At 37.7% G+C, this 12,133-nt stretch overlaps 1 protein-coding gene across 4 annotated transcripts in view; it reads left to right on the top strand.

The window, feature by feature from the left end:
- Positions 1-12,133, top strand: part of HCFC2 (host cell factor C2) — a 59,181-nt gene that overhangs the window by 13,897 nt on the left and 33,151 nt on the right. For 3 of the 4 annotated variants that reach the window (XR_012476293.1, XR_012476292.1, XM_074226738.1), the window contains exons 8-12: positions 330-491; positions 949-1,001; positions 3,331-3,544; positions 7,827-8,027; positions 10,210-10,283. Coding sequence is in view for 2 of the 4 variants with exons in the window: in XM_074226738.1 (XP_074082839.1) it covers positions 330-491; positions 949-1,001; positions 3,331-3,544; positions 7,827-8,027; positions 10,210-10,283 (704 nt within the window). In the remaining 2 variants the exon portion in view is untranslated. The remainder of the gene's footprint in view (positions 1-329; positions 492-948; positions 1,002-3,330; positions 3,545-7,826; positions 8,028-10,209; positions 10,284-12,133) is intronic. The other variant, XM_074226739.1, reaches the window with a different exon arrangement.

Raw genomic sequence — 12,133 nt, forward strand, 5'->3', positions numbered from 1 at the left:
AATATAAACTCTGGCTATTATTATTAATACTAGTAGTTTTTGAGAAAACATATTAGAGTAAAGAAAATTGATTTAGGTTATAAGGCTGCTTTGGACTTAGGCTTCCTGCTTGGTTTGTGTCACAAAACACATTTTTCCATCCATTCTGGGATGAAATACTGATGTCCAAGACACCAAAGAATCATGTGATGCTACTCGGTATAAAGCATTTTAATATCCTGAGACAGAAGACAGACTTAGTCTATCTACTGGGGTCTGGCCTGCCGTGCTGGGAAATAAGACTGAGTGTTTCCAGTCACCCACTAGTCTAATGTGGATTTTTTCTTTAGAGAAACCACCAGCACCGTCCCAAGTCCAGGTGATCAAAGCTACCACTAACTCTTTCCAAGTTAAATGGGATGAAGTTCCTACTGTGGAAGGCTATCTACTTCAGTTGAACACAGATCTTCCCTACCAAGTGGCTTCACCAGATTCTCATGCAAACTTGCAAGGTGAGAGGAAATGCCAGACCAATATTTCCATGTTCCTAAATAGGAGTTATTACCCCTTTTGCAGTAGTTTTAAAACCATACTCGGCATACCAGAAGCACAGCTTACAGAATGCCATCTCTTTTAATCATACAAAATATGCCATCTCTCTGTATTTCCCAATAAGTAAAACTAGCAGAGGAAGACCTAGTAGGGAGTTTTTCCTTTCCCTTGCCTCTTATCTTTGTGCAGTTTTTTGTTAATATATCCTGTGCTGGGGAACTAATATGAAATAAAAACTAATGGCTATGCTGAATATTGCTCTGAGTTGGGGGGATATAATGAAAGAAAAATGGACCAGAAACCCCAAAGAGCTTTCTGATGGGCTTCTGATCACCAATCTTCCTAAGAAATTTAATAATACAGGATTGATTGTTTCAATGATATTGCAACTTCTGGATGAATTTTCTCTCCTTGCAGGAGTCCAAGCAGATTTTCCCAGGCCAGCCAGTAATAACACTGTGCCCAACAATGTAAGTCAAATGTTGGAGACTCTGAACCTGAGTTAGACCAGAAGGTGACATTCCTGGTGACTTAATTTTTGTTCAATGAACTGAGTCCATCTACCTTTTCCTTCCCCCTCTTCAGGGATAGAATCTGTATTGCTCTAAATTCAGACTGCTTTTATTTGTAACTTAAGGAGCACAAGCCAAATACTTGAATGACTTAGAGAGCACCATCATGTTTTTGGTTCTTCTTATACATTGAATTTATGTTTTGTGTTTCTTATAGAAAAGACTGGTAGATTTGACACCCTAGTTTTTGTATTTAAAAAAAACATACACACACAAAAATTGATAAACCAGCACTTGGACTAGCCTTCCTCGGTGGTGACTAAAATGATGGTTGAGTTGGAAAGGAAGGAGTTTTTTCTTTATGTAAAATAGGACCTTATATGGGAAAGTAAGGTCTCACCACTTTTTGGAAATGTAGTTATCTGACCCATCTAGAAAAAAAGGAAAAAAACTTGATCATGCCCCACCCCACCCTCACCTCCCCAACTCTTCCCCATCTTCAAATCAGGGTAGAGCCCAAAAAGAATAGTATGAGATCTGTGCAGTTGTGGACAGGGCCTGCACCTAGAGTCTCTTTGTTCTTTTTGGTGGTCATGGTTCTAACACTTGGTTTTATAGCCTGTGACCATTTGGATGAGGGTATTATCACTTTGATAGCAAAGAAACAACATCAAAAATAGTTCAGATTATTTAAAATTTGAACTGAAAGCACAGCTACATGAGGAAAATACTTGGAACTGGAGACAAAAGGCTTTCCTCATGGCCACAGTGGGTTTTTTTTTTTATGGGATTAAGTGGCTTGCCCAAGGCCATGCAGCTAGGTAATTATTAAGTGTCTGAGGCTGGATTTGAACTCAGGGACTCCTGACTCCAGGACCTGTGCTCTACTGTGCCACCTAGCTGCCCTGCAACAGTTTTTTTAAAAGGTTTTTTGTGTTATATTTTTTCCAATTGCATATAAAGATAATTTTCAACATTTTTGTAAACGTTTGAGTTCTGCATTTTTCTTTTCTTCCCTTTACTCATGACAGCAAGTAATCTGATATAGGTTATACATATTCAATCATGTTTAACATATTTCCATGTTTGATGTGTTGTGAAAGAAGAATCAGAACAAAAGGAGGGAAAATCATGCAAAAGGGAAAAAAAACCGTAAAGCAAGTTTTAAAGATTTTTTTCTCAAGATGTGGAAGGTGTTTTCATCATAAGTATTTTAGAATTATATTTGGTCCCTGAACTGCTGAGAGGAGCAAAGTCCATCATAGGTGATCATCACACAAAGTTGCTGTTATCATTTACAACATTCTGCTGCTGTTCCGCTCACTTCATTTGGCATCAATTCATGCAAATCTTTACAGATTTTTCTGAAATCTGCCCATTTATGATTTCTTATTAAACAGCAGATTTGTTCAACCATTTCCCAATTGATGGGCATCCCTTCAATTTCCTTTTTTTTTTTTTGCCACTACAAAAAAAGTGCTGCTATAAATATTTTTTACAAGTGAATCTTTTCCCCTTTTTGTGATCTCTTTGGGATACAGACCTAGTAGTGGTATTGCTGGGTAGGCATAGTTTGATTGTCCTTTGAGTGTAGTTACTCATAGCAACAGTTCTTGAGGATTTATGGAAGCAAGCATGAGATTTCTGTAGAAGTCTAATGACTTGACCTAGGCAGGAAAGACTTAAGGTTTGGGCTTTCTAAATGAACACTTGGGTATGGTGAGCCATGTGAAGTGTTAAAAAAGGCTTTTTTTGTAGGTATGTGTACTTTGAAGTTCTAGGCAAGTGTTATGACTTTAGAAACATTTCCATCCAAATTGACTAAAATACATTTTTGTGCTTAGATATAAACCCTTAGCTAGCTAACAAATTCAGCTTTGTAGAACATCATAAGGTTTCCCTGTCTTGAATATGGTTTGTTCATTTTCCAGCAACAAAAATAGTAAATTTAGACCCTCTGTAAAGGTCGTTAGGAAAACCTAGAAGTATTGTTTGAGAAACTATGTTTGTCCTAAAATTAATGCTTTCTTCCTAAAAGGTGACCACATTCTACCTCAAAACTAGGCATCAGCATATTATTGTAAAAAGAAAAGTGAAATATTATCCTTTCTTAAACTATTATAAAAGTGAGAGCCCTTTCAATTAAAAAAAAGACCTTAGCTAAGATATCAAAATAGTTTAATTATAATAAAATAATAATTCCAAAATAAAATGATTAATTTTGTTTGTATACCTTACTTCAAAAAAATTATGACATGGATTTTGGTTCTCATCTTTTTTCTTATAGATGCCAGTTTCTCTCCTATCCCAAGAATTATTAAAGCTAGAAGACACAGGAAATAGTACAGAACCTGACCATATAGTTACAAAAGGAAACGCAGTAAAAAGTCAGTCAGATCATAAAGAATTTGAGTCCAACACCCGTTCTCTTCCATCCTTTGCACTGGCAACTAATGTGGCAGATGGCAGCTGGTCAGTGGATTTGCAAAAGAAAAATGAAGGTACAGATATCAACTTTTCCATTGAATGATTAATCCCCTCATGATTCTGGCTGAATGTAACATGGTGCAATGGACAGTGTTGGTTTGAAATTACTGAAAGGAAGCATGCCTCTTTAATAAATAGGAACCTAAAAAAATTGGAAAATAGGTGATTTTGTTTGTATTTTGGTGTGTGCGTGAAAGTAAGCATTGATGACCTAGCATGTGTGCTCAGCACTGGGAGGGGTCCCAAAAGATGAAAAAGACAGTACCTGCCCTCAAGAACCTTACAATATTCTAATAAGAATATTGTATCAGCAAACAGATACAAAGCACCTGTGTAAGGATAAATAGAAAATAATTAACAGAGGGGAGGCACTGGGATGCAGAGGGGTTGAGGAAGACTTCCAGTGGAGGAGGGAGACTGGTGCAGGCCTGGGATTTGCCAGAGAGAATTCTGGGGAGGGGAAGTCAAGAGATGGGAAGACTTGTTTGTGGAGTAGCCAGAAGGCCAGCTTGGCTAGATGAAGTGTGTTAGGGAGAGAAGTGTCTGAAGTCTGGAAAGATAGGAGGAGGAGGAGGAGGAGGCGGCCAGGATATGTGTTTGTTGGTCAGGAAGCCTTTCTTAGGGCCCCAGAAACTTAAACCCTGGGCTTATCCAGAATAGAGGGAGACAGGATCATTGAGGGCATTATGGTAGAGTGGTGTATGTATCAAATACAAACTGAAGAAACCCAGGAAAATTGACAGTTGTGACCTGCTGTCTATTGAGTGTTACTGCCTTCCTTGGAAGTCACTGCATCATTGTATCTTCACAGTCCTTGGTTTTGGAATTCCTTATGAAACAGTTAACACTGGGTCGATGATGAGATTGGCTCACCAGTGATGATGCTATAGGAGACATCTATTGGAAAACCTGGATGTTCAGGAGGTTCAGCCCAGGCACAGGAGGCTTAAAAAGTATACTTGACTATGGCAAGCCTTATAAGGGATTACAAATACTTTTTGTATCAAGTATTAAAGAAGTCATTTTTGTTAGAACCTTTTTTAAAAAATTATGTTTGCTCCAGTTAGCAAAATCTGTTTTCTCTGTCTCCCAATTCTCTTCCATGAAAAGTAATAGGAAAAAAACAACAACCAGTAACAAGTATTCATTGTCAAGCAAAAATAAATTCCTTATTGGCCATGTCAAAAAAAAGTAGAACTTTTCCAAAGAAATTGTAAGGTGATCATTTTGGACATAGAGTATAGTCATAATATTTCTGATCATAAGAAACAGATTTTTGAAATTTTCACTATCAGAGATTTTTAGTTGGATGCTACCTTGTTTCCATTTTCCTTTGTGCATACATTGACTAAGAAGAGTGGGGAAATAGCTTCCTAGCATTCTCAGAGCTTGGTCTTAGGGGAGTTTGTTATTCTTAAAAGTAGAATGTATCATAAAGGAAGCAACAAAATGCATAGAGAATCAGTCCCTCCATATGGTATTAACCAGAAGCGAGTAAGCTCATGTCATCACATTTTGAAAGTTCTACTTGGTCGAAGACAATCATACTGATGTGGAGGGGCAAGTTCAAGCAAGATCTCTTTTGGGACCTGTAACTTTTGATGTTTGAAAGCCCCATGCCAATGTGTCACCAGTCAAGACTGTGCAAGTACATGAACTTTGGGAGGTCTAAGTAGTCATTCCATCATGCACTTACTTCACCTCCACTAGAGACTGAACCTTGTTGTAAGTTTGGAAAATAAAGAGAAAGCATTCCTATGTGACTACAGGGATATATACAAGGTAATAATCTTCCAGGGGAATGCATATACGGTAAGAAACTGATGGAAAGTGGTACTTGACCTGGAGACAAAAGGCCTGGAGAGAGAAAAGAGATTCCAAAAGGTTGAGGTGAGGAGGAAAAGGTCCATCACTGCTAAGCTTGGATGTGGAATAACCAATAAGCTAGTAGGGCTTGAGCATTGAGTATGGAGAGGGAAAGGGAGAGAGGTAGGAAGGGGCCAGACTGTGAAGAATCTTTCATACCTCAAAGTGTCTTTTCTCTCTGATCTGAGGGGGCCACAGGGAGTTGTTTGAGCTTACAGAAAAATGATTTTGGCATCAATATGGAAGGCAAGACTGAATAGAGGGAGATGGGAGACTGGAGGCAGGGGAACCAGTTAGGAATTTTTGCACTAGCTCGCATCAGAGATAAAGGCCTGAATTATGGTGGTGGTTGTGGAAAAGACATTCATAATATATCATGAAGGTAAAAACAAGCTTTGACAACAAAATGAGTCTGGGGGTAAGTGAGCTAGGAAGGGGGAAAGGTATTGTCTGCTTGGGACATGATGAATTGGAGATGCCTCTTAGAATTCCATTTGGCCAACTCGTGATGTGAACCTGGAGCTCAGGAGAGAATCTCTTAGGAATCTTTGGGATCATGAATCGAGAGCAGAATTTCCTCTGGGTTATGCCACTACCAAATACCTGTGAGCTCTAGACTTTCAACCCTCTTTCTGCTAGCCATGACTGCCTCTCTGGGAACTAGGAAAAGAGAAGTCTTCCTAGGACAGAGGCCTGAAGAAAAGAGCTCACAGTGGGTGAGAGTGACCCAAAGGAGGGCAGGCCAGCTGTGGTTAGAAATCTGACAAGTGATCAGACAGACAGGGAGAGAAAATGCAAAAGAGAGAGGCTGAGCCCCAGGGACAAATTCAGCAAGGAGGAATGAGAAGAGGGAGCATCAGGAGCTTGGAGTCAGGAAGATACAAGTTTAAATCCAACCTCTGACACTTAGTAACTAGTTGGGTGAGTCACTTTACCTGTTTGTTTCAGTTTCTTCTTCTGTAAAATAGGAATAAAAATATAGTTGTTGTAAGGGGTAGATGAGATGGTAATAATTGTAAAGTGCTCAGCACAATGCTGAGTAGACATTCCATAAATGTTAGCTATTATTACTAGAGTTATGTGGCAATGAAGAGCTTCTCCATGTTGAGGCCCATGGATGGACTTCCATTATCACAGAATCCTCATTGCTAAAGGCTGATTTGTAGCTAGAAGGAACACCCACAACCAGTCCAATCCCAGCTCTTTGGAAGTATCTGGAAGTATAACCTGGGCTCTGCAGGAATGTGTGTAATGAATCTTTTGTAAAGTTTTTCCAGATTCTAGAATCTATTATGTTCTACCCCTAATACAGAAAAAACTTAGGGCTTCTATAAACTCCCCATCTGGTTTTCATTTGCTGTGAGCCACACCCTGCCCAGAGGCAAAGTTTTGACTTTTTTGAGAATGATGTGCCAAATATGCCTTTTACAGTTGTCTCAAGAGTCTTTGCTTTTTCTGAACTCTCTTAATTTTTTTCTAATTTATTTTTGAATTTTATAATTTTTCCCCTTATCTTGCTTCCCTCCCCCCCACCCCTCATAGAAGGCTGTCTGATAGTCTTTACATTGTTTCCATGCATTTTGATCAAAATTGAATGTGTTGAGAGAGAAGTCATATCCTTAAGGGAAAAAAACAAAATATAAGAGATAGCAAGATCACATAAGATGCCTTTTATTTTTAAATTAAAGGTATTAAATTAAAGATCTTTGGTCTTTGTTCAAACTCCACAATTCTTTCTCTGGATACAGATGATATTCTCCATCACCAATAACCCAAAATTGTCCCCAATTGTTGCACTGATAGAATAAGCAAGTCCATTAAGATCATGAACCCTCTTAATTTTTGATGGCAGTCTTACAAAATACATGGGGGGGGGAGGGGAGTTGGCGGGTTGGAATAGGAATGCCTATCCCCCTTGCCAAAGGGAAGAAAATAAAGGTCAGCAAAACACTGAAACATAGAAAAAGATGCAGAACAAAAAATGTCAGGGAAATATAGACAAGGAGGGTGGTTTTATTACTGTCAGAGTTAATATAAACTACTTAAAATTCTATATAATTAGGAATCCAAGTTCATTTACCATTTTTTTCTGTTCTTATATGTTCTTGTTTGTGGATTTTAAGTTCATTAGAAAAAATATTTAGGGCAGCTAGGTGGCGCAGTAGATAAAGCACTGGCCCTGAAGTCAAGAGTACCTGGGTTCAAATCTGGTCTCAGACACTTAATAATTACCTAGCTGTGTGGACTTGGGCAAGTCACCTAACCCCATTTGCCTTGCAAAAACCTAAAAAAAAAAATTTAAAAACTTCAAACTGAGGTATATCATTTGGCCCAGGACTTTTTAGAATCAGTCATAGATCTGAAATTCCCTGCAGATGATTTTTTTTAATTTGATTTTTTTTTTTTTTTTTTTTGCCCTTTTAACTCCAGGTGCTCAAACTTCAAAGAATGTAAGTGAATCTTATGGTCTGGACTTAAGGATGGTAAACCCAGAAGCTGCTGTTTCCAGTGCCATTTCTGTCACACATCCCACAGTACCCCAGCGGGCCATTAAAACAGAGTCTGCCAATACGAATGGAGCAGTTGTTAAAGATGAAGCATCACTCACAGCATTTGGTGGGAAATCAGAAGGTCTCTGAGATGTTTCATGGGTTGTATTTTGAATCTTTTCTATCTAACACATCTTAAGTGTGACTCAAGCCTCTCAGAAAACATTGTAAATACTCAAAGCTAGGATCTGTGCTGCTCTATCTAGTTCCCCAATGATTTGGAATGAAAAAAACTCTATATGTGTAGGGGGGAGGGGAGGAAGTGCCTGCACTTATATATGCATGGCTGTGGCCAATTTTTCATTCCCCAAAGTGGGATGTTCAGTTTTAGGCCATGAAGTAATAATAGCCTTCCCAGCTTAACTGATTTGTAGTTTTTCCTTATTTTCTTTTAAGTTTAAATAGAATCACTTTCTGTGAGTCAATAGGAGTCAAATTACATGCACATCACTTGGTTTTAGGATTTCTGACTCTGGATTATATAGTACATGTAATAAATACTATTATTATTGCTAAATATACACATAATATTAATATACTTACTGTATAGTCATACCCTTCCTTACCAACATTAATTGTTATATGATAACATCACTTATAATTTTTAGTGGGAGTTGAAATACAACAATTCCTGTAACTCTCTTCTAAACTCATTGAGAATTTAGCTTCTATCAAGTTTCTCCTCTAATGTTAACTTCACAATTTTTTTTATTAAAGATTTTATTTATTTTGAGTTTTACAATTTTCCCCCTATTCTTACTTCCCTCCCCCCCACCCCCCACAGAAAGCAATTTGTCAGTCTTTACATTGTTTCCATGGTATACATTGATACAAATTGAGTGTGATGAGAGAGAAATCATATCCTTAAGGAAGAAACATAAAGTATAAGAGATAACAAGTTCAGACAATAAGATATCTGGGTCTTTTTTCTAAATTAAAGGAAATAGTCCTTGGACTTTGTTCAAACTCCATGGTTCTTTCTCTGGATACAGATGGTATTCTCCTTTCCAGACAGCCCCACATTGTCCCTGGTTGTTGCACTGATGGAATGAGTGAGTCCATCAAGGTTGATCATTGCTTGCATGTTGCTGTTAGGGTGTACAATGTTCTTCTGGTTCTGCTCATCTCACTCAGCATCAGTTCATGCAAATCCCTCTAGGCTTCCCTGAATTCTCATCCTTCCTGGTTTCTAATAGAACAATAGTGTTCCATGACATACATATACCACACTTTGCTAAGCCATTCCCCAGTTGAAGGACATTTACTTGATTTCTAATTCTTTGCCACCACAAACAGGGCTGCTATGAATATTTTTGTACAAGTGATGTTTTTACCCTTTTTCATCATCTCTTCAGGGTATAGACCCAGTAGTGGTATTAATGGGTCAAAGGGTATGCATATTTTTGTTGCCCTTTGGGCATAGTTCCAAATTTCTCTCCAGAAAGGTTGGATAAGTTCACAGCTCCACCAACAATGTAATAGTGTCCCAGATTTCCCAGAACCCTTCCAACAATGATCATTATCCCTTCTGGTCATATTGGCTAGGTGTGTGGTGGTACCTCAGAGAAGGTTTAATTTTGCATTTCTCTAATAAGCGATTTAGAACAATTTTTTATATGACTATGGATTGCTTTGATCTCCTCATCTGCAAATTGCCTTTGCATATCCTTTGACCATTTGTCAATTGGGGAATGGCTTTTTTTTTAAATATGACTCAGTTCTCTGTATATTTTAGAAATGAGTCCTTTATCAGAAACATTAGTTGTAAAGATTGTTTTCCAATTTACTACATTTCTTTTGATCTTGGTTACAGTGGTTTTATCTGTGCAAAAGCTTTTTAATTTAATGTAATCAAAATCATCTAGTTTGTTTTTAGTGATGTTCTCCATCTCTTCCTTAGTCATAAATTGCTCCCCTTTCCATAGATCTGACAGGTAAACTAGTCCTTGATCTTCTAATTTGTTTATAGTATTATTTTTTTATGTCTAAATCCTGTATCCATTTGGATCTTATCTTGGTATAGGGTGTGAGATGTTGGTCTAATCTAAGTTTCTTCCATACTAACTTCCAATTTTCTCAGCAGTTTTTATCAAAGAGAGAGTTTTTATCCCAATAGCTGGATTCTTTTGGGTAACTTTACTATTTTTGAAGGATCTATTTAACAATATGAGGTAGGGGAGTATTTACAAATGATATTTGAGTGATTTATATCTTTTTTTTAAAATAAGAAATCCTGTAAGTCTAATTTGAAAATCTGTTTTTAGCTGATGAAGCATTTGTACAACCAATAACCAAAGTCAGCTCTGCCGAAACCCAGGACTCAACTGTTCTGTTATCAGTAAGTGTTTGGCCTCTTGATTTTATAGGGCTATGGGACACTGAGTTTCTGTAACTATCTACTTTCTAGAAGTTGATTACATCTTGAAAGTGACAGCATGGGCCAGCTAGGTTTCACAGTGGATAGAGCACTGGCCCTGGAATCAGAAGGGCCTGATTTCAAATCTCAGTCTAAGATACTTAATAATTACCTACCTGTGTGACCTTGGGCAAGTCACTTAATTCCTTTACCTTGCAAAAGCCAAAAAAGAAACAGAAAATGACAGTGTTTCTAGCATCTTGAATTAAATTTAGACATGGTTGAAAGAATAACCAAACGTTTCAAGTAGACAGACATGGTGAGAAAAAGACTATTAGAGTTAGCTACTGGGAGTCCAAAAGTTGCTGTGTTGGGGTTGAACCTGCAGGCCAGAGCACCTTTCTAACTCTGTAGCACTGTCATCTTCACCAACTAGTTGTTGGACCTACAAAACATCAGAGACATTAAATCTATTACAGGTCTAATCCAGTCTCAGACACTTAATAATTACCTAGCTGTGTGACCTTGGGCAAGCCACTTAACCCCCTTTGCCTTGCAAAAATCTAAAAAAAATTAAAAAAATCTATTACAGGTCTAATCTATGACCTGAGCAAAAACCAGAACAGAAGCATCTTTCAGCGTGTTCTGCACGATTAAAACAAGGTTTTAAATTATCTCTTATAAAAAGAAGCATCTTTTATTTGATTAATTTCCCTGTTATATACAGAAGACTACTCCTAGTTTTGTTATTAGTATTCATTTACTTTTTTTTCCTTAATATATTTCATCTCTTCTTTCCTCTTCACATTACATTAGGCTTCTGAGTCACCTCATACATAGCTGCTCTTCTTTCCCTTCAGTGGAAAGACAGTTAAAATTGAATTTTGTTTGGCTTCAACAACCAGAGTTGTTAATGCATTAGTTCAAATGCATGATCATTTTTTATAATGTCTTTTTTTTGTTGTTCTTTCTTTAGGTTTTTGCTAGGCAATGGGGTTAAGTGGCTTGCCCAAGGCCACACAGCTAGGTCATTATTAAGTGTCTGAGACCGGAATTGAACCCAGGTACTCCTGACTCCAGGGCCGGTGCTTTATCCACTGCACCACCTAGCCGCCCCATATGCCTTTCTAACCAACTTTTTGGGAGTATTGTTTTTCAAGCAACCAAATCCATACAGAGCTCTCTGCTAGCCTTTGGGCAAAATTTGTCCTTGCCCTCATAAAGCTTTTCCTTCTAACAAGCTGGTCCTAAAGATAAGCCAGTATGACAGACTTCAGAATAACATTCCTATGCATTTAGGAGTAAAATAGTGGAAGTACTCAATTGAGTTTTGGCTATATAAATAGTCACACTTAAAGAGATGAGCAACAATGCAATACAAAAGGTAGATAATTGCAATTCCATTTATCATCAAAGGAGGCTTTAAAATAGGGTAGATTTTTGTTTTTCTTTTTAGCAGGAAAATATTCAGTTATTGGATTCCACTAGATGCAGTTCACTTGCATGTAGACTGTACATTCAAAATGTATTTTCGTTTTGGCCACTGCTACTCGGTTTTGCAGAATTCTAGTTATTTATTTCAAGCCCCAAAATAACTGTTTGTTTACAGGTTGCCCCTGAGCCTAGAACTAAGCCAGTTCAAAATGACTTGTTCTTCTTGGAGCCAATTGTAACAAAAGTCAAAAATATTACTCTTTTGTTATTATGGTTAGTTTAAAGTGGTCATTGCTGAAATGCATAGTTGGCATAATGAAAGGTATAATGGATGAAGCACTGGCAATTTGACCTCACAATCCCAGCTGTGTGACCCTGGGCAAGTCATTTAACCCTGT

This window comes from Macrotis lagotis, chromosome 2 (assembly GCF_037893015.1).
Source record: "Macrotis lagotis isolate mMagLag1 chromosome 2, bilby.v1.9.chrom.fasta, whole genome shotgun sequence".
NCBI lineage: Eukaryota > Metazoa > Chordata > Mammalia > Peramelemorphia > Peramelidae > Macrotis > Macrotis lagotis.